General features: G+C 42.1%; 1 protein-coding gene across 3 annotated transcripts in view; it reads left to right on the forward strand.

Moving 5' to 3' along the window:
* Positions 1–7,317: 7,317 nt before the first annotated feature.
* St7 (suppression of tumorigenicity 7) overlaps positions 7,318–22,938 on the forward strand; it is a 238,825-nt gene continuing 223,204 nt past the window's right edge. For 2 of the 3 annotated variants that reach the window (XM_021190886.2, XM_021190889.2), the window contains exon 1: positions 7,318–7,832. In XM_021190886.2, the coding sequence (XP_021046545.1) occupies positions 7,682–7,832 (151 nt within the window). In that variant the 5' untranslated portion in view covers positions 7,318–7,681. The remainder of the gene's footprint in view (positions 7,833–22,938) is intronic. The other variant, XR_003843297.1, reaches the window with a different exon arrangement.

Consider the following 22,938-nt stretch of genomic DNA (forward strand, 5'->3'; position numbering starts at 1 on the left):
ATCTTAGCCATTCTGACTGGTGTGAGATGGAATCTCAGGGTTGTTTTGATTTGCATTTCCCTGATGGCTAAGGATGTTGAACATTTTTTCAGGTGTTACAGAAGACATTCTTGTTAAGAGATCAAGAAATCAAGTCACTACGTTATCCTTCACTGCCCTCCAACTCAATATACTCACTCCATTTCTGTTTAGTGTGCCATACTTTGGCTAGCTCTGTGGAATGAAGGGAGGAACTTAGGCCACTGAATGATCCTGTAACAAATGCCTCTTAGCCAGGGGGCACATATCTGTAACTCCAGCACTTGAAAGTTAAAGAAAGATCTTGAGTTGCAAAACAAGTGTCTTTTTTTTTCTGAAGTAAAGGTGTATTAAATAATGCATATAAGAAATAGGCATGCAGACAATTAAATCTAGACTACAGAAGATTGCCTGGTCTGGTTTGTCCAAGCCATACTTGAGAAGTCAGTTCAAACTGGCTTGTTTTTATATGTAGATATCTTCAGTTCATACTTGTTACGAGCGACAAGATTGTACTGTAAACTGATATCGTGCTGATAATTTTAAGGGGGAAGAAAAGCTGAAGGAAAGTCACAACTTCAGTTATAACACATGGTAACTTCCATTCTTGACAAGGACACAAAACCCATTGTAGTTAAGTATGCATTCAGCATTCAATTTAGCTACTGTGCAATGGCATTGAAATTAGGCATAAAATGGAAGCCCAGGGGGAGTTTTCTGGTGCAATATGGAAAAGAGATGTAACAATTAGTACTAGAAGTGCAGTTAACTTAGGTAGTGTGAAGTCCTATTATTTATTACTTTCCTGAAATGTGCTTTTTAAAGATTTCTTTTTATTTATGTATATGTGTATGTGAGTTTGTGTATGTGTATGTTCATGTGTGTTTAGGTGCCTTTGGAGGCCAGTAGAGGGTGGAATATCCCATCAAGTTGGAGTTACAGGCAGTTATGAGCTGTTGGATGTGAGGTGGGTGCTGGGAAGTGAACTCAGGACCCCCTATGAGAGCAGTAAATGCCTTTAACTAGGGAACCATTGTCTTCCCAGGCTAAAAAGCACTCTGAGACAAAAATCAATGTGACTTGCCCATGCCTTTACTTCATAAAAATAGGTTACTGATGAGCATAAAATTTCCACTGAAATTTACTTGCCTAAATATAGTCTTCCATACTAGAAGTGAAACCAAACTAAATCTAACCCACAAAGTATACGCCAGTACACCTTAGTTAAAGTGGTAGAGCCAATTTGCAGAAATTAAACAATAAATGGTGTGTTGGTGAAAACAGACGTGAGCTTTCTTCAGAGCTATGAGGTTTTTAGAAATCAGCTAATAATTCTCTAGCATTAGTCTAATCTGCTGTCTGACTTTTCAGCGTAAAAATTAGGTGTTTACGTCTGTCAGATGTATGTGAGTTTGAAACCTGAAGATTCTGCCTGTAATTCTGGCTCTTGAAATCAGAGTCAGTTTTAGACCAAAATTATGCAGGTTTAAAATAAAGCAACAAAATCAAGGCAGTTGGTGATATTTCACATACCTACTGTATTTTTACAAAGGATATTTAGGGGTACCAAGTTATTTCCTAGGGTAAAGGAGGTCTCCACCAAGCTAGATGACCTGAATTTGATACTCAGAGCCTGTATGGCAGAAACAAAGAACTAACTCCTACAAGCTGTGCTCTAAACTATACACATACACACACACACACACACACACACACACACACACACACACAAATATATATTTTAAGTGAAATAAAAAATTGGATTAGAAGTTTTATACTAAAGAAAGAAGACAAATTAAAAAATATTGAGTCTGCAACAAGCAGCTGAAAGAGTCAGATGCAGATATTTGCACCCAACCAATGAACAGAAGCTGCTGACCCCTGTTGTTGAATTACAGAAGGCTGAAAGAAGCTGAGGAAAAGGGTGACTCTATGTAGGAGCAGTCTCATTTAATCTGGACCCCTGTGGTCTCTCAAACACTGGACTACCAAACAGGCAGCTGATATGAGGCCCCCAACAGTACACATACAGTAGAGGACTTCTGGGTCTGTGTTCATTCAGAAATGATGCACCTATTCCTCAAGAGACTGGAGGCTCCAGGGAGTTTAGATGTCAGGTGGGGTGGGGTGGTGGGAACATTCACGTGGGTGGGGAGTGCAGGAGGTATGGGATGTGCAACAGTTGGAGGGTGCACGGTGGGGTGGAGAGGATAAAATATGGAATGTAAATAAATAAAATTAAAAAATAAAAAAAAATCTTGGGTGTGAGTATCAAGAATAAAATATGATCATAGTAAAAATACAGTATTTACAGAGCAATGCAAACACTAATCTTTATCTCCCCAAGAATAGAGATAGACTCAGCATCCAGCAGAAAAGGAGAGAACATGTGAAGAATATGGTCCAGTTGTTTCAGAAGTAACAGATGTGCCAGAATGTCAGTGAGTGAGTGAGTGAGAGAGTGAGTGAGAGAGTGAGTGAGTGACAGAGTGAGAGAGTGAGTGAGTATGTGTGTGTGTTACATTTCACTCATCTGAGTTCCTTTTCTGATTATGTTTTTAGTGTGTAAAGGAGAAGACTGTGTTGGCTTCCCTAATTCTTTTCTATAGAATTTCATGGTATGATTTTCTCCTTGAACATAAGGAACCACCCAGAATTGGCAGTAGTAGATTTCTAGGAAGGAAATGAGTTTATTGCCTTCCTAATGCTTATCCACATCTCTGATTGTTCTGGAAGGGTTTATGCTATTGCTAAGAGAATGATTCTGCCCATCCAGAAGCCATCTGCATAGCAGAAGAGGCTGACCAGTTGGTCCCACATTTTAAAACAAACAAGGGATTCCAGTTCCAATGATCGTTACTGATTATTGACTTGTCTATGATAAACTTTGCATAGAAACTGATGCCTTTGCTAGGGGTGGGGAAACAAATGATAATGAGGACAGCTCATCATGAAATTTCTGGGAATCACTCATGCACTGTTCGGCATTACACATACATCAGTTATAAACACACGTTCTTCTTTATGTACAGGATTGTGCACTAAGGGTGTTCTTCTCCTCAGGCCTATGCTACTGGAAAAATCCTTTCAGCTACATATGGACAGCTGAAATTTCCTCTCTTTAATACTCTTTGGAAGATGAAGTTGGCTTAAAGTAGTTCTTGTTCTAAAGACAAAATTGGAATTGTAGTCACTGAATCTTATGTAAGTCACTAAATAAGAATAGCCATTTATGTATATTGTTACTCATAAATTTATGACATCTACCAACTAATTCGTAAACTCTACTAATGAACATGGTTGAGATTTTTCAAAGCAAAACAAAAAGCTGAAAAAAAAAAGTTATTCCTGGTGTTTAAAGCTTAGATGAACTCTGAAAATAACTTTTAAAAATAGTCTTTAAAACGAAGTACACAGTTTAAAAAGGTTATGGCATAGATACTCTCAAATACCACCTATAAAATAAATAAAAGGTCTACTTTAAAAGAACTTTTGAAGTCTTGGTAATAAGCATTGGCTTCTTATTCATTTAAAACTAAGTATAGGATTCAAAATGGTTACAGCCTAGATACTATCAAATATCATTTAAAAGATAAATAAAAGAGATCTACTTCAAAAGAACTTTTGGAGCTCTTTGCTAATGAGTATTGGCTTCTTACTCCGCTCAAATATTTTATCAGTGCAACACATGTTTTGGGCTGGGGAGATGGCTCAGGTGGAAAAAGTGTGTGTCTTGCACGCATGAGAACTTCACTTCAGTATCCATAAAACATCTAACCAAAGCATAGCGTGGTGTCATGTGCCTGTCACACTGGCACTGGTGTTTTGTGCCTGTCACACTGGCACTGGTGTCATGTGCCTGTCATACTGGCACTGGGGAAGCCTGTAGGAGGACCAGCAGTCTCAATTGATCTGCACCCCGAGATCTCTCAGACACGGGACTTACAAGGCTACTTACAAAAGGAAGTGTTTGGCTACTTAGCGTTTCAGCAGGTTAGAGTCCACGATGGTCAAGTGAAGGCATGGTAGCTGACACAAGCAGGAGGCAGAAAGGCTCACTGGGATGGCTCTCATCATCTTTTCAAAGTCTGCCCACGTTGACACACCTCCTTTAACAAGGCCACACCTCCTAATCCTTCCCAAATAGGTCTTCCAAGTGTTCAAACATATGAGGCAATAAGAGCCATTCTTTTTTTTTTTTTTTTTTTTTTTGAGACAGGGTTTCTCTGTGTAGCCCTGGTTGTCCTGGAATTCACTCTGTAGAACAGGCTGGCCTCGAACTTAGAAATCTGCCTCCTGCCTCTGCCTCCCAAGTGCTGGGATTAAAGGCGTGTGCCACCACTACCTGGCAATAAGAGCCATTCTTATTCAAAACACCATAGGAAGGGTACCCAACGTTGTCCTCTCGCCTCCACATGCACATACATTATCCATCTATCACCATCACACAATTTTGTTATTGTGCAAACTTCATAGAATACTTATACTGAAGTGGCTTCAATGTCATTCTACAATATTCTGCCATGACTACCATTGTATATAGGTCCAATCACTTTCCCAAGCCTCGCTATGCAGTGCATGCCTATATATAAATCAGTCTAAGAAGAATTTGGGAATATATTGTTTTAACACAATTCCCAAGGGTCACTTAACTCATGTTATCTAATTCAGATATGACTATGCCCATAGAACAAACAGTCAAAGAAGCTTACCATAAAGGAAAACCCATTAGATCTTAAAACTGAGCTTTGAGTTAAATCTGTTTGTTAGGAATGGGAACGTACTGTTATTTGTAAATGTAAGATCTTGCCTCTCTCTTGGTAGGATAGAATTTTCATTCCTTTACATGATCTTAAGTATTTATCGAACGCCATGTGACAAACAGTACTGTATGTGCTAGGAGGTGAGGGAAACTAAAATTAACCACAAGTTGCTTCACACTAACAGCCCTGTTTACTGGCAGAGAGAAAAGCGTGGCGTGCGTAGGTCATGCACAGCACTGTTGGTATATATTTCATTCAATCTATACCAGGTCCTTTTGGAATAGGCACAAAGGAATCCACAGTACAGATGAAGAAATTGTGTAGCTCAAGGACCATTAGCAACTTGCAAGAAGCACCCCACTAGTGAATGGCAAAATCATGAATAAAGCCCTATACCTAGTAGGCCTATGCTGTAATGGCCCACTACTAGCCTCCTGGTGCTGCATCTTTCAGAAAAGGATGAGTAGTCTGCTGGTCTGATGGAATTGGTGTGTCAAAAGAGGTTGTACACCAATGGAATCTCTGAAAAAAATCTGCTAATAGGAACATGATGCCTGGCTCAGAAGGGCAGCCAGAGAAATATATGACTGATAATATGGAGCAGGAGGGCAGAAGTGCCCAGAAAAATACTATATACCATCTAGATATCATCCTTTAGGTAGACGATGAGGAGGTGGTGGTAGTAAAATTGGTGGTAGGGACCCACTGCCTGGTTCCCTCTAGGTAACAATCAGGCTGTAACTAAAGGCCATTGCTGGAGGAAGCACAGAGGTGATCTGAATCTTGATGTCTTAAGGCCCAGTATTGAATGGAGAAGAAAATGGAAAGGAAGGAGGGGTCGATTGACTGGGGAATTGACGTATAAAGAATATAGTATGAGAAGTTCCATGAGGGTCTCCTGCATTTTGGAGAACCAAGGAGAAGGTAGTACAGCTCAGGCTAATTTCAAAGAATGACCCATGCTAGGGAAGGGGAGCCTAGATTACAACCTACAGTGAAAACACCTCTTCTATGCTGGAAGGTGAAGGCGTTCTCTCCAGTTCTATGGTCTCCAGGTTCCTGAATGGTACTCACACACACTGAAGGTGAACTTTCCCCATCAAATGTGCTCACACTCACTTCTCAGTCTCTTCTGGAAAGACCCCCCTCTCCCCCCAGGCAATCCCCAAACCACTCCTTAGTGTAATTGAGTTTGCCACCTGGACCTGTCCTAAACAGGCTCCCCACAACTACAAATTAACTAGGCCCGTTTTACTATGGAAGAAACTACAAGTCCTTGTAGGAGCAGAAAGGTGTAACACCTCTCCACACCCATTGTAAGGGCAGCAGCCAACACTCCCATATAACAGGATGCAAAAAGAAAAGCATGATAAAGGAAGCCTGAAAGAATCTGAGAAACCTCTTTTCGTTCAGGTAATAACGTGAAGGTGACAGGCTGAGGGGCAAAGGTCTCACAAAGCTGGCATGTCCACATTCTTGGCCTCTCCTTAACATTCCTTCTTCTGGAGGTTTATGAGGTAGAATGTCCTGGAATGAGGGGCTTCAAAGGAGGAGGGGGAAGGGAGAAACGATCGATCTTTCCAGGTTTTATAGTTTAGTTTGAGGGAAATGCATTCTAATTTCTACCATGCACCTTGAAGTAGGGGAATTTTGGTTTCTGGGAGCTGGCTTTGCTTTGGGGGACACACAAGGTATGAAAAAAACGTCGGGAGCTCAGAGACACCTTGCTTCTGAGGCCTTTCCAATTCTCTTCCATTCAAGGCAGCCAGCACACCAGCACAACGTGTCCCATTTTGAGGTAATGCATTCTGAGCTTAATCATGAGCAATATAAAAATTATAATAAGATAAGCTGTTCAGTGATGAATTTTAATGTCTTGGTTATAGTTGGGAAAGTCTGCGTTCGCTTCATTTAACATTGAATACATTAAAAGTCAAGAAACAGACTCGGAGATAGCACCTAGAGCCTTGTGTAAAATATACTATTTTATTCAGCCACGGGGAACATGATCTCAATATGGTTTTATTTTTATTTTATTTTTCATTAGGTTCAGATGAAGTACACCAAAGTTATCCTAGGGAATTGCTTACATGTTAAAAACAAAAATCAAAACAGCGAGTAAAGACTTGTTTGAATGGCGTTCACTTGAAAAATAGGAAGAAAAAGAAATACGTACATTGTCAGTTTCTTTGGAAAACGCTTCACCTTGTTGCTTGGGGGAAAAAAAACAAACAACCCCGAAACAAAACAAATAACAGAAGCTAGCACAAAGGCAAACAAAATTTCTCTTTAGGCCTACTGGCCAGGAGTGCACGTCTTCTAGCTCGTCTGGAATTCATTGATCCCTTTAAGCGGCCTCCAGTCCTGCGAGAAACAGCTTTAAGACTCCTGGAAACCTTGATTACGTCCTGGAAATCTTGATTGCAACTGAATTCTGACTCCACCTTAAGGTAGACCCAGCCACGCTTCGGGCCTCAGTTTCCCTCCGTCTATCACCCCAGGACCTGGCAACTGTTGCAGGCTCTCCCCGAGACCTTAACAAAGTGTGTGGAGCACGCCCGGCTCTCGGAAGCGCACTACACGCGCGAGCTGTTACGTCAGTGATTCCCTCGGCGGCGCCCGGGCTGTCCTCCTAAAATACTAGTAGAAGAAGTATAAATGGCCCGGGAGGGTGCAGGGACCGGGCCCACGTGACCGCTCCACGAAGGCCACCGGCGGGGGCTCGCGGAGCGCAGGCCGCGCGGTTTCCCGCCGCATCCGGGCGCCGGGCGAGCTCCGCGGGGACGCCGGGCCCTGGCGGCGGCGGCGGCGGCGGCAGGGGCGGCTCGAGCGGTGCCTCGGGCCGGTGAATCATCCCGGCCGCCAGCGAGCGCCGCGGCGGGCCGCAGCAGCGCCGGAAGATGGCCGAGGCGGGCGCGGGCTTCCTGGAGCAGCTCAAGTCCTGCATCGTGTGGTCGTGGACCTATCTGTGGACCGTGTGGTTCTTCCTCGTGCTCTTCCTGGTCTACATCCTGAGGGTGCCCCTGAGGATCAACGACAACCTGAGCACAGGTCAGGCCCGGCCCGGCCCGGTCCGCTCCGGCCCGGCTCGGCTCGGCTCGGCTCGGCCGCCCCTCCCCCGCCCCGGGAAAGTTAGTGCAAAGTCGCGCGGCGGGGTCGCGGCCGGCGGGGACGCGCGCCCGGGGACGCGCCGCCTCAGGTGGCCGTCGCAGCCCCGCGGCCTTCGCCAGTCCCACCCCTACCCCCTCCCGCGCGCCGAGTAGTCCCCTTCGGTCCCCGCGGGTCGCCGCCGAGCCCCGGGAGCTCGCGAGTCTCGCCGGCGCTCGAGCGTCCGAACCGCGCCGAGGAGGCAGGTCCCTCTCCGGGCTGCGCCGCCGGGGCCCACGCGTGCCTCGGGCCGACTGGAGAGAGCCTTGTCCCGGAGGGTGTCGCTGTGGTGTGTGGATGGGGAGGGCATGTCCGTAGGTCCCTCTAGGAGCGTGGATGACGTGTCAGGTCACCCAACGGAATGTCGAGGGGACAGGCGGACCGCGCGCGGGGAATCTGGAATGTCTGACGTCCCCAGCTGAAGTTGTCCTGTTCTCCGCTGAGCCCTTTCTAAAGCGCGCGGGGGGGGGGGGGGGGCTAAACAAGTGTGTTTGTGGTGATTGTGGTCCTGATAAACTTGCAGCAGGCCACCCCAGTTGTTAAAAACCAAGGAGAGCAAACTCAGGCTAAGGACAGCCCAGAGACAATTCAGAAACAAAATGCACTTTGAAGGAAGGCTTACAGCCTTTGAGTCTGCAAATTATTGTGGATTCAAGGTAGATACACCTTTATTCTACACTACGCTGGGAAGCCTTTACAGTTCTGACTTATTTACAGACATAGACACACATTCACATATATCTGTCTTCTGTTGTTTAATTTGCATTGTTTACAATACCAAGGTTGGAAATGAATTGGGGAACCTGTGAGAAGTGGACCCTTTTAGATGCTTGCCACAATGTACTCATTTTAACATTTTAAGCCTCCTTTAATGTGAACCTGTTGCTATGTTTGTTTCATAGTATCCTTTGGATGGTCTCTTTGGGAGGCAGACGGAATTCTGCACATAGAATCAGCTCATCCTAATGTAGAGGATGCTAAGCTGTTTGGCTCTGATTATTTCGAAGATCCCACTTTTTTCTCCTCCTCCTCCTCCTCCTCCTCCTCCTCCTCTTCTTCCTTTTGGCTTTTTATCTGTTAGCATGACTGCTTGTCACATTGTCATATTATTGTGTTCCTTGCCTTAGGACAGACATTCTCAACCCGTGGGTCATGACCCATTTGGAGCTTGCATATCAGATATCCTGCATGTCAGATATATACGTTATGAGTAGCAAAATCACAATTACAAAGTAGCAAAGAAAAATAAAATAGTTTTATGGTTGGTGGGTCACCACAACGTTTGGACTGTATTAAAGTGTCACAACATTAAGAAAGTTGAGAACAACTGCTTTAGGGTAAGGTTTTTTTCTTGTGACTCTGGTGACTAGAGAATAGATTCTACTCTCAAAGACCTGTCCTTTAAACAAATTTGAATCCTTTTTTTTTTTTTTTTTTTTGGTTTATTTTTCCAGGCTGGGTTTCTCTGTATAGCCCTGGCTGTCCTGGAACTCACTTTGTAGACCAGGCTGGCCTCCGCCTGTCTCTACCTCCTGAGTGCTGGGATTAAAGGCATCCGGCAACAAATTTGAGTCTTTATCACCTATTTATAGGAAGGTACATCCAAATTCTTTCCTTCCAGAAAATTTGTTGTAGAATTTTTAAAAACTTGTATTTTGCATAATATACTTATATTTATTTCAGAACACATCTGCATGTCTCATTTAAAGGAGGTTAAATAGTCATCCAAACAGAATTGTATGCAAGGCGCAGAGCACCACACACTAACACTTTAGACAGAACGGGCAGGAAGTAAGATGCCTATTGAGAAGGGCGATTTTTCAGGAAGAGAGTTGGTATCCCCCCCCCCCAGCCCCAAGCAACACTAGACTTGGCATTTCTCACAGGTAGTCTGTACAGGGACGTTTCCAATTGAGACTCATGAGAAAATTTGGCGTTGGATGGGCCAGGCTGTGGCAGGTAGAGGCTCCTTTCTCTCTCTGTGGGGCTGGGCCTCAGCTTGTCCTGGAGTTCTGTGCATATTCTTGTCGTAAAGGGGGATGAAAAGAGAAGCGCGTGGAGGGTATTCATCTTTCCGGTGTTTCTTTCTGCTATTTCTGTGAGAATGTAGTAGATGAGGAAGGGCTTTAGCACTGCTCTTGATATATCCAAGGATGGCGGTGAGCCACTGCAGCCGGGATTAGGTTTTTCAAAAGGCAGTGTGAGACATTGGATGGCATTTTCCTTCCCTTTTAAGAAAAAAGTGAGAAGTTCTTGTAGGAAGACTGCCAGAGACTCCTGTCAACGTATTTCCCTCCTTTTCTTGCCAAATTCTCTTTCCCATGGAAACAACTTTCTATAATGAAAGAACTTGCTGGCTGGCTTGCACAGCTCCAAGTAACTGCCCTCCAGTGGTCAAGCCAGTCCTTGCAGGCCCCATGCTTGCTGCTTCAGTCTCTATGAGTAGCTCCTATGTACCCTACTCAATTGATTCAGTGGGACCTGTTCTCTGGTGTCGTCCATCCACCTTCGACTCCTACAGTCTTTCAGCCCCATTTCCCATGAGACTCCCCTAGCTCATAGGGGAGGGACCTGACAGAGGTCTCCAATTTCAACTCTCTCATAATGTCTGGTCGTGGCTGTCTCTTCATCTGTTCCTGTCTGCTGCTGGAGGATGCCTCTTTGATGATGACTGGACAAGGGACCAATGTGTGAATATAGTAGGATATCATTAGGAATCATCTCATTACTTTTTAATGTTTATCTATTTCTAAATCAGTCATGTTTGGTTTTAGCCTAGGCCATTGGGCTATCCAGTCTCTGGGTTCCTGGGCATCCAAGCAGTGTCTGACACGGGTTTCCTCTCATGGAGTGGGCCTCAAGTTAAATAAAGTTTGCCACTCTCACAAATTCTGCACCACCATTGTCCCACCACATCTTGAAGGCAGATTGTTGGACGAAGGTTTTGTGGCTGGGTTGGTGTCTACAGTTCTCTTTCAGTGACACATGTAGCTTGACCTCTCTATGGTAACTGAACTGTGTGGATATTGTCCTCAGAGATGGGGCTGCACTATTAGCTTTTGGAGAGCAACCTTCTGTCCTAGAATCATCCTGGATTGTTTGGGGACGTACCTGAGACCCCATCAGCCAACAACCCAGTCCACCACTGGAGGCCTTGCCTGGCTACAAAAGATGGCCAGTTGTGATTCTATATCTCCCATTCCTGGGAGTCCTCACTAGGACCACCCTCGTGGATTCCGGGAAGACTCTGTTGTACTAGGTTTCCACACAGCCCACCAAATGCTCTCCAGTTTCAGCCATCTCTCCCACTTTCTTCTCTTTCATCCCATCTCCCCCCCCTCCACCTCTCATGTCCTCACCAGTCCCCAGTCCACTCACAAAATCTATTCTGTTTCCCCTTCCCAGGTAGCTCCATGCATTCCCCCAGGCCCTGCCTCTTTACCTAACCTTTCTGGGTCTATGGATTGTAGTTTGGTTACCATTTGCTTAATGGCTAATATCTACTTAAAGTGAATACATACCATTTTGTCTTTGTGGGTCTGAGTTACCTCACTCAGGATGTTGTTGTTGTTGTTTTGTTGTTTTTTTCAAGTATTATCTATTTTACTGCAAATTTCCATGATGTCATTTTAACAGCCAAGTAATATTCCATAGTGTAAATGTGCTACATTGTCTTTAACCATTCTTCTGTTGAGGGACATCTAGGTTGCTTCCAGTTTCTGGATATTATGAATTAAGCTAAAATGTACATAGCTGAGCAAGTGTCTTTGTGGTAATGCCCAGGAATGGTATAGCTGGTTATTGAGGTAGATCAATTCCCATTTTTTTTTTTAAAAAAAAGATTTATTATTATAAATAAGAACACTGTAGCTGTTTTCAGATGCACCAGAAGAGGGCATCAGATCTCATTATGGGTGGTTGTGAGCCACCATGTGGTTGCTGGGATTTGAACTAAGAACCTTTGGAAGAACAGTCAGTGCTCTTACCCATTGAGCCATCTCATCAGCCCCCCCATCAATTCCCAATTTACGAAGGACCTGCCATGTTGATTTCCATAGCGGCTGTATGAGTTTGCACTCCCACCAGCTATGGAGGAGCAGTCCCCTTGTTCCACAGCCTCGCCCGCATGTGCTGTCACTTGTGGATTTGATCTTAGCTGTCCTGACAGATGTAAGATCGATTCTCAAACTGTTTTAGATTTTCATTTTCCTGATGATAAGGATGTTGAACATCCCTTTCAGTGTTTCTCAGCCATTAGAGATTCCTTTATTGAGAATTCTCTGTTAGATCTGTACCCTATTTTTAATTGGATTATTTGGTTTGTTGATCTCTAGTTTCTTGAATTCTTTATGTACTTTGGATATTCATTTGCTATCAGATGTCGAGTTAGTAAAAATATATATTTTTTATTCTGTAAGCTGCAGCTTTGCCCAGTTGATGGTATCCTTGGCCCTGTGGAAGCTCTCAGTTTAATGACATGTCATTTATTAATAGTTGATCTTCGTGCTGGTGATACCAGTGTTCTGCTCAGACCGTTGTCTCTTGTACCAATGTGTTCAAGGGCCTCCTCACTTTCTCTCCTGTCAGGTTCAGTGTGTCTTGTTTTATGTTGAGGTTTTTTTCATCCATTGGATGTGAGTTCTGTCAAGGCTTATAAATATATGGATCTATTTGCATTCTTGTATATGCAGACACCCAGTTTAATCAGCATTATTTATTGAAAATGCCTTCTTTTTTTCCCAGGGTGTATTTCTGACTTCTGTATCCAAAACTAGGTGTCCCTAGATATGTGAACTTATGTCTGGGTGTTTTTGTTTGAAGGTATGTGGATTTTGGGAATTTAGAAAGCAATGGAATGCTGTAAGTGGGGTTTAATGGGCAGTACTAGCAGAAGCATGGAAGACAGTGTTCCTGAGGGTGATTTGAACTGTGTAACATAGCTCAAGAGATTTCAGAGATTTTTATCCGTTATCACCCTTGCAGGAAGCATGGCAGCCTGTAGACAGACATGGTGCTGGAGATGGAACTAAGAGTTCTACATCTTGATCTGAAGGCAGCAGCAAGAGAGACTGACTCTTCTAAAGGAAGCCATGGGGAAGGAAGGTCTTTTCTGCACTGGGCACAGCTTCAAAGCCCACCCCCACGGTGACATACTCCTTCCAACAAAGACACACCTACTTCAACAAGGCCACACCTCCTAATAGTGCCAACTTACCATGGGCCAAGCATGATCAAACCACCATATAGATATTGTTTAAACTTGACTTTATCATAGAATATTATTTTCCTCATCTATGGTGATTAAAAGTTTTGTTGGGTATAGTAGTCTGGGCTGGTATCTGTGTTCTCTTAGAGTCTGAAGCACATCTGTCCAGAATTTTCTGAGTCTCGTTTTTTCAATATTCACTTTTTTGCTCGTGTTTTTGTTTTTGTTTTTGTTTTTTGTTTTTTTTTTGGTGGGGGGCACTGTCTTTAAGGGATTTATTCATTTCCTCCAGTTGTTTGTGTGTGTGTGTGTTTTCCTGGATTTCCTTAAGGGATTTTCTTTTTCATTCTCTCTCTAAGAACCGCTATCATCTTGATAGTTTTTAAGGTCTTTTACTTGTGTGTAGCTATGTTGAAATAGTCAGGGCCAGCTGTGGTAGGATAGCTGAACTCTAGTGGAGACATGGTGTCCTGGCTGTTACTGATGGTGTCCTTATGCTGCATCAGGCATTTGGGTTTGGGGTGATTAAAGGTCTAAGTGCTGACCTCTGGGTTTTTCTTGGTTGGGTGGGTGTTTTTTCCTAGGCTTCTATTTCCTCTCCGGATTTTCAAAGTGCGATGGTTGTGTGTTGCCTGTTTTATTGACCTTCTCAACTGAAGACTGAGTGCCTCTGGCTTTAGAGGCTGGAATATGAAGAGTTGGGGGAGGAAGGTCAGAAGGGGATGGTAGGGCAGTAGGTACTAGGTACTAGGTAGTAGTATACCACGGGAGACCTGGGCAGGGGGAAGGGAGGCTGCAGCTGGTGATCAGGGCCAGAGAGGAGACTGAGGGGTTGGGTATAATTGAACAGAGAGAGTGATGCTTCGTTGGCAAGCTATCTTAGTCTTCTGGCATAGTCTTCAATATCTTGATTGCATGTGGCAACTTTAATCATTTAACCTCATTAGAGTATGGTAAGTGTGCTTTATATACTTATGTACTGATTTGCATATATAATTACATTGCATACATAATTATGCATACACAATTAATTTCTTCATTGCTGCTTTCACATAGGACACTGTGTCATAGGTTCTATGACGAGAAAGATGTACGAGTATGTAAGTGTCAGGCTAAATAAGGAATTTATAACACGAGTGCACTTTCTTATAATGTGAAGTGGAGCAGAGCCAGTTAATGGGGACTTCCCCTGAGCAGAGCCCCTGAGACTGAGGAGGAGAATTCTAATTCTGCGTTGGGACGGCAGAGGCGTGGACCTTCCTCACAGAAACACACAAATATGATAGTGCAGGACAGATTTAGAGAACCATGAAATTAAGTAGAATTTAAAACAATAAAACAAAAGAACTTTGATGAGCAATTATAATTTTAAAACAGGTCCTCTTGTTTTATTGGTAGCTTTCCACATAGAAATAATTATAAGATTCCTTTCAAGGCACAGAACAGTTTCTTTATATTATTCTTAACTTTCATCATCTGAGCTGGCTTCTCATGGCACTAAAGTGGTGCCATTAAAAGTCCAAGTACAGTTCATAGAATTCCACAGGGTTCTGATGATAAATTCAGACTTTGCAGAGAATATCTCACAGAGGCAACAAAAATCTGGTAATGGAACATGAATTTGAAAAATGACAGGGAGGAAAATAAACGTAGAATTAATACCGATTAGCTCCGATGCTCAACTCTGAAGTTAATGGAGAAACTTTACATGATTTTATGAGTTTCTGAAAATAGGATGAACTTTTAGCAAGATTATAAAAATTATCCAAAGATATATTATTTGTTCGTTTTCCAGTGAATTAATTTTCCAGAAAATCAGAAAATTTATTTCTAATTAGAGTATTCATGTAGGTATTATTTTGAAAAACAATAGGTTTGTTAAAAAAAAAGAAATAAAAGTCACTTACTTTATATTGTGCTATGCAGAGAATTTCTCATTTATCATTTACTGTGTGGTTTTGGGCACTGCATTTTGAACACCTTGCAGAGTGTACCTGTAAAGCAATATGCACTTTTGCCATCATTTGTATTAATGAGTTAAAGTAATTTTCCAATTTAATGTTGAAAAATGCAAATTTAATAGAGCTTTGAAATCCTATTTTATTCTGTTTGGAAAACCCAGGTGTAATGCAAAAGCCTAAGCTAAGCTTACAGTTACTTATATTATAAATTATTTTGCATTATGATAATGACTACAAATATAAAACTCATAGTTTTTGAATCATATTAGTTACTACCCAGTTTTGGTTCTCTCTAAGTTGGAGATGGTTGCTCTAAAATTGATTGATACCTCAGATTTCTTTTCCGGAGGGCCTCATTGCAGTTGTTTAAGACCTTTCTTCTGACTGAAAACCACACCCACACTTCAAGGACAAGTTTGTATGCTACCTTCTGATCCCTTCAACTGAATGATGTTTCCCTCCAGTCTCACGGTGTATTATTGAGAGGCATGTTGGCATTTTTAAGGGTTGTATGTCTACTCTATTAGTGTTTGTGTGCATGTCTCTCTGTATACATGCCTCCTCATTTCCTCGGGACTTCATTTGTCTTCTTATTACTTTCTTGCACTTAATAGATTTTTACTGTTCACTGCCTCAATCCATATACGAGCTAGGGTATGCATAGTGAGGCAGGAGCAGAACATGGAAATGGATAGACTCCCGGGTATGGGCCCCTCTTTAACGTTTCACCATTAGATTGAGGTCAGAGGCTGCCACAAAAACTTAAATCTTTTGATAGGTGTTGCAAATCTATTCATTGACGTATAAAAGCACAGCATTCTAACTCAAGTCAGCTTTGAGTTTTGCATGTAACTCATACGTCTTCATTTCCTTCACTTTTGGAAATCTCTCTCTCACACATTAATGCAGCAATAGGATGCTTTGATGGCCTTTTCTCAAGTGTCTAGTCCTTCACATGTCAAATAACAACCCTGTGTTCTTTAAGGGTCCTTCTTGCTCTTGGGTTAGTGTTTGTGCGAGTGTCTTGAGATGGACTTCACTGAGCTCAGAGTGTAGCAGCAAGCATACATTTTAACTTAGATACATTCTTTTCTTTTTCTCTTCACTTTGATTCTTAATTCTTAATGAATACAACTCCACATTTCATATGGTTTTCTTTAATGACTTCTCATTGCACTGGAAAAGCCTGATGATCTGAACCCTTCCTCCCCCTCAAGTCTGAACTTCTGTCTGTCCTCCAAATACTTTGAAGAGAAAACTCCCTGACACAGCTGGGACTCTTCAATTGTCTTAAATATGCCCAACCTGTGGCTTTTGCTTTTGTTATTCCTTCTATCAGAATGCTTCTTCAGGGCTGGCAAGATGACTCAGCGGTTAAGAGCTCTGACTGTTCTTCTGAAGGTCTTGAGTTCAAATCCCAGCAACCACATGGTGGCTCACAACCATCCGTAATGAGATTTGATGCCCACTTCTGGTGCGTCTAAAGACAGACAGCTACAGTGTACTTATATGTAATAAATAAATAAATCTTTAAAAACTATTTTTAAAAAAACAGAATGCTTTTTGAATTGATTTTTTTTCTTAAAATTAAAAAATTTAAATGCTTATTGTCTTAGATTTCTGTTGCTGTGCAAAAGCACCATTACCAAAACCAGTTGGGGAGTAAAGAGTTTAAGTCATCTTAGTATTTCTAGGTAACAGTCCCTATCTGAGGGGAAGTCAGGGCAGGAACTCAAGGCAGGAGCCTGGAGGCAGGGACTGATACAGCAAAGAGAAATGCGGCTTACTGGCTTGCTCAGCTGCCTCAAACCATCCAGGATCCCCTGCCTAGGAATGGCACTGCGCACAGTGAGCTGGGCCCACTCCAGTTTTCTATCAGAAAAATACTCCAAAGACCAGTCGGTTGGGGCATCTTCTATATTTGAGTTTCCTCTTTCCATGTGAATGTAAACTTGGTCAAGTAGACAGAACACTAGCCAACACACTTGTGTGTGTATGAATGTTTGCCTGCATGTATTTATGACTGTGTACTACTTACATGCCTGGTATCTATGGAGTCAGAAGAGGGCATTGGATCCTTCGGGGTTGGAGTTTCAGTCCATGGTGAGCTACAGTAGAACTGAACCCCGTCCTCTGGAGGAGCAGCCAGTGCCCTTGGCTGCTGAGCTGTCTCTCCAGCCCTTCCACTTGAGTTTTGGATGGCAGTCTCCTTACCATTCACAATTCTGCTTCCGGCTTCTTCTTTTACAGTTCTTTCCCCTTTGACCCTGTCTTAAATGTGAGTGTAAAGTTCTGTCACTGTTACCTCAACATTTTTGAGTTTCCTGCACAGCACTTACTACACTTAGATATAATTCTGATTTATTAAATGGATGCATTGTTCTGCACATGACTGTAAGCCTATGAAGGCAGGGACCTTGTTTGTCTTCTTTACTGGTTTCCAAAATTTTAATTTATTTGGCCCCATTATTAAGTGATAGAACTTAAGGATCACTGTTCTAGTGTTTTCTGTAAGTATAATGTGGAAACTTAAACACCAATAACAGAACTCGGGAGCTGATTGTGAAACATAGCCTGGAATGTCAATCACAGAGATTTACAAAGTAAGGTATCTTATACCACGAGGGTGTAGTTTAGGGGTCTACCACCATTGCTAAGATCTTGTTTGTATGGAAGAGAGAGAGCAGAGGGAGGTCTGTTTCAGAAACTTTTAGAATGATGTTGCAGGCAAGTGAAGTTTAAACACTACACAGAAATACAATGTGAGGTGATTCAAAAGAATTCACTGAATGTTACATATCTTCTTGTCTCCATTTCTGACTTTAGGAACCATTTCTAAAGTCCTAGGAGTTTGACGGAAAATAGTTTGGCATTATAGAAATTTGCTTCATTGACAATTTTACTCAAGTGTTCCTTTCTACACTAAATACTGTGCATTAGGAAGAGTGGACCTCAGCTGTGATGAAATTAGATCATTATAGAACAAGAAGATTTCAGTCGAATCTCAGTTTCCGAAGTGCTAGGGTAACGGGACAAGTTAATTCATAGGATTCCTTTATCCAGGAGTGGGCAGCGACATCTCTTTTACAGGTGTGCTTTACAGTCTAAGTAGGATAGCAGACAGCACTGAGGAGAACAGAACACGGAGCCACAAAGCTTTCATACCTTTGTACTGGCCCATTTAATTCCCTGTGACCCGTGTTCAATTAATAATTAATCTCCTGGTTAGTTTATTCAGTTGTTTGGATATATGGGTGCCTGTAAACTTGAAGCTGGGTTTTTCCTGTCAGTTTTCATTTGGGCACAAACATTTCATTAAGTTATTTTCCTCTGATTTCTGCACCTCTATTTCTGTGTCATCTCGTATGCTGTCTTGCTCACTAATACCTTCAGATGCACTGGGAACAGGAACTCTACATAACAGTTGTATCCAAATGATTGCACTGAGAGCAGTCTGCTCAGTGGAGCTAAGGAGAGACAAGGCATTAGCCTTCGTCAAGTTCTTAGATGAGTCAGGTACTGCTTGCTTTTATTACTGTTGCACTTCCAGGACTGGATTGTAGAAATGTGTTCATATCCCTTAATGTTGCTGGTATCCTCTTTGTATGTATAAGAATTGTTCAAAATAAAATGAATGCTGTCCTAAGAATGCAAGCAAACACATTTAAAAGTGTGTTTTAATGGCGAAGCATCTTAGTTTATAGGTGAGGATGAGAACTTGGTGGAGATTGTTTTTTTTTTTTTTTTTTTAAAAAAAAAGATACTCATACAATATTTATAACATTGATAGTTCCAGGATAAAACATATCATCTGACCACCTTAACCTTCTTCAAATTCACATGTAGCTTTTTTCTGGCTTTATATCCACTCTGCTTATGTATAGTCCTTTATTTGGTCACTTTAGTGGTTCTGACTATGTCACACAGGAAGACAGAAGCAATGGCACTCAGTGCTTCCTCTCGCTATAGATTTTTGTAGTACCTTTGAAAGACAACACATCAGTAGTTTACTTGGGAAAGCTGAAGTGCGGGCATTGTGACTTCTTAATCTTTGCTTTTTCATTGTCCACTGATGAAACATAGCCAGCAAAGTGACTTAGATTGGACATCTTCCAAGATTGGTGGCACTCAGGACCCTTTCTTGTTTCACATTAAAACCCTAAGTTTTCCTTTTCTCCTAGTTCACAAGGGTAATGTTAATACTCAGTACTCAACCCCGAGCTTATTGGTGTCACAGTTGAAACTTAGAGCATTCCCCTGGAGCTCATTAGTCAAAAGTTCACAGATACGGGAAGAAAAAGCACTCCTGTGTGCAGAAAACCCATGGTTTCCAGTAGAGAAATCACTGGTGCAACCCTGTAGGAATCCAGGAAGGAGCCTGGATGAGATGGTGCGAACATGACTGAAGAGATGGCTGAGAACAGCTCAGCGACTGTCTAGATCAGGGCTTGGAAGGGAAGTCACAATGTGCAGCTGCACAAAGACCACAAGTGATAGGGTGTGTGTCCATCTAAGATAGCCTGTGATAGGCCTGATAGGGTGTGTGTCCATCTAAGATAGCCTGTGATAGGCCTCTCCTCAGGCATTTTAGCATTTGTGAGACTGTGATTGATACTTGCCTTTCAGCATGATGATAGAATTGGTTCTTTGACTAGACTGTAAATCACATGAGGTGCCCAAATGAATGAGAAAGGACCTTCCTTGGTACTGGAGTTTTTGAGAGAGTCTTGAGTATCACCCAGGCTGACCTTGCTCCTCATGCTCCTCTTGTCTCTGTCTCCTGAGATCTTGGGCTATAAGCATGCACTGTCTTCAGCCTAAGAATGTGCTTTTTAGACTACAAAATACTATTTAGATCCAGTACATTATAATAGGTGGCTTTTCTAGAAGCTTGTAGTCTATAGGCTTTGTTTGCACATTCAAATAATAGATTAAAATATTAGAACATTTACACTACATGTTTTTGTTAACCTCAAAGAAGTTAGGTTAATGGGTTATTGGTTGTTTAGATCTGTACTACTAAATGACTTTACTGGTCATAAGATACTGTCTGCCCCGTAGTCTCATTGTCATTGTAAAGACATCTATAAAGGATTGTGAGTTTTCTAAGAGAGAAAAGAATTAAACTTCTTTTGATGTTACTATGGGCAGGGCAGTTGTTCATGCATTACTCTTATTCATCATTTAAATATAGCATCTGTCCCTCTTAGTGATTCCTGTACTTCCCTGTGGGCTAAAATAAGAAACTGACAGACCCAGAATGCTCTTTCAGGATTTTGTCAGCTATGGCCATTACAGCTACAGTTACAGTATCTTGGCAAAATAAAGCAACACACATCTGAGAGACCATTTATATTCCTCTTCTAAATTTTAGGAAACTGAATATAGACTCTTTATAGAAATGCTCCGTGAAAAACTCTAACTCTGGTTCCCAAGTTGATCTCCAAGTCTAATAAAAGATCTTGAGTGTTAGTCTTTCAGAAGTGTTGAACAAACTTGTGGAGATTTAAAAATCTTAAAAGGAACTTGTAGGTCAGTGAGTATCTTAGGGATTCTATCGCTGTGATAAAACATCATGGCTAAATGTAAATGTTGCTTTTATTTCCTCAGATGATGGAGTCAGATGAAAGCCGTACCCAAGCTGTGCGAATACAGGGCTGGGGCTGAGCCCAGAGCATTTCTTTCTCTGTTCTGTCCCTAGGCCTAGACCTGGAAGCTTCTAGCTACCATACAATCTAATCTTTCAAGATGACTGATTCAGTCTAGCTTCTCTCGGCTTCTGACTGAATTGCTCTGTCTTGCCTCATACTAACTTTGGCAATGTGTTCTAATCTTCTGGCTCCTTCTCATTCTCTGGTTCATACTGTCTTCTCCTGTGTCTAGCTTGCTCTCCCTGTTACTTGTCTCTGTAAAACTGCCCAGGTAAAACTGCCACACACACACCATACACCACACTGCCTTTGCTGCTTTCTTCTACAAATTAACCTTACCTTCACTGCTATAAATGTGCACACTAAGAGCATGTCTGTATTTCAGCCAGATCACATTGATGCAGGACATTCTGGCTTGATCACATCTTTGATATGATCGCTGGCCAGAACAGTCATGTTGCTGGATTAAAATTCCTTTATAACTAAAAGCAACTTAGGTGTGTATGGGGTGGTGGTGGTGGGGAGAGTTATTGAGTTTTGAGCCAGGGTAGGAATTCAAGGCAGTAACCTGGAAGCAGGAATTGATGCAGAGTCCCTGGAGGAATGCTGCTTACTGGCTTGCCCTTCAAGTCTCTTCAGTCTTCTCTCTTGTAGTGGTGGCACCACACACAGTGGGCTTGGCCCCCACATGTTAACCACCAGTCTAGACCATGCACCAGAGGCTTGCCCCCCAGGCCAATCTGATGGGAACATGGGTCAAGTTGCCATAAAACTAGGCAGCACAGTAAGCAAGAATTACTTGTTTTATTTTTTTAAAAGTTGAATAATTTAAGGATAGCAGAAACAGAAAAAAAAATGCCTGGAGTCTTAACATTTTCTTCATAAAAAAGTAACTTTTATACATAAGCAATTTGGATATGGATTTATATATTCTCCAGAGTTAGACACTTTTTTTTTGAGGGGGTTCTTTGTTTTGAAGTTGGTCCCAGTACCATTCTGAAGTAGTATTTTAATTAGCAATGGACACTGCTAAATGCTTACAGTTTTCCCCTTGGTTAAACCTTTCCAACTTCTACTCAATTTTCCTTTGGAATAAGAATAGAAATATACCTTATTAAAGAGACAGTTGTTTGGCCATGATATTCATTGTTGTTCTCTTCACAATAGGGAGGCAATGGAAGCAGCATGGAGTAGATAATGAACATTTAATACATGCACACAACAAAATGAAATTATGAAACTTGTAGGTAAATGGATGGAATTAGAAAAGATACTGAGCTATCCCAGACCAAGGAAGAAAAGGCCACATGGTCTCCCTTGCATGTGGGTCCTAACTGTGACTCTTCAAATATAATTGTATAACCTAGGGTAACTGTAGAAGTCAGGAATGTAAGAAGGGACCATGGGCGTGGGAGGGGCTCTAGACAGGGGATTGGTCAGGTGCTATGAAGGAGACAAGGAAACCATGGGGAAGGGGATGACTAAATCATCCCCTTCTCCATGTGGGGGCAGATAGTGCACTGCGAGTAAGGAGTGAGGAATTACACCAAAGATACTTTAAAAAGCCACATGGAAACACATTTTATAAACTTAATTAAAAACATATGTATGCACACATGTAATATAGTTTAAATGAGTTCCACAACATGGGGTGACAGTGCTCCTCTAGGATCCATAGACTATTTAAAAAGGAAAATACCAGTGCTGTGCAAGAGAAGCATCTCCTTTAGCTGTTGGTCCAAGAGACTTTCAGGCTATTGCCACTGCCTTTGTTTGCTTTCTAGAACTTGAAGGTAAGACAGTATTGCTGAAGACACCACACGCTCTGGGCATATGACTTGCAGGGACCAAGCTAGAACCTTACATCTCAGAGGGAGCCAACAGTTGTCTCATTGAACTAAAGTGGGTGGGAAAGCTCAGTGGGCAGGGATTTATGTCTGGTGTTGTACACCTAGCCAACTACCCATGGCTGAAGAGGTCACAAAGCCTAAAGGGCAGCCTAATATTTCCATTTTCCTAAATCAATACATCCTAAGTGTTTATTCTTGTGCCCAACATGTATGTGTAGCTCTCAACCCTCACCAAAGAAGGGTTTTCCTTTCCTTTCCTTTCCTTTCCTTTCCTTTCCTTTCCTTTCCTTTCCTTTCCTTTCCTTTCCTTTCCTTTCCTTTCCTTTCCTTTCCTTTCCTTTC

The sequence above is a fragment of the Mus pahari genome, chromosome 2, assembly GCF_900095145.1.
Source record: "Mus pahari chromosome 2, PAHARI_EIJ_v1.1, whole genome shotgun sequence".
In the NCBI taxonomy this organism is placed as follows: domain Eukaryota; kingdom Metazoa; phylum Chordata; class Mammalia; order Rodentia; family Muridae; genus Mus; species Mus pahari.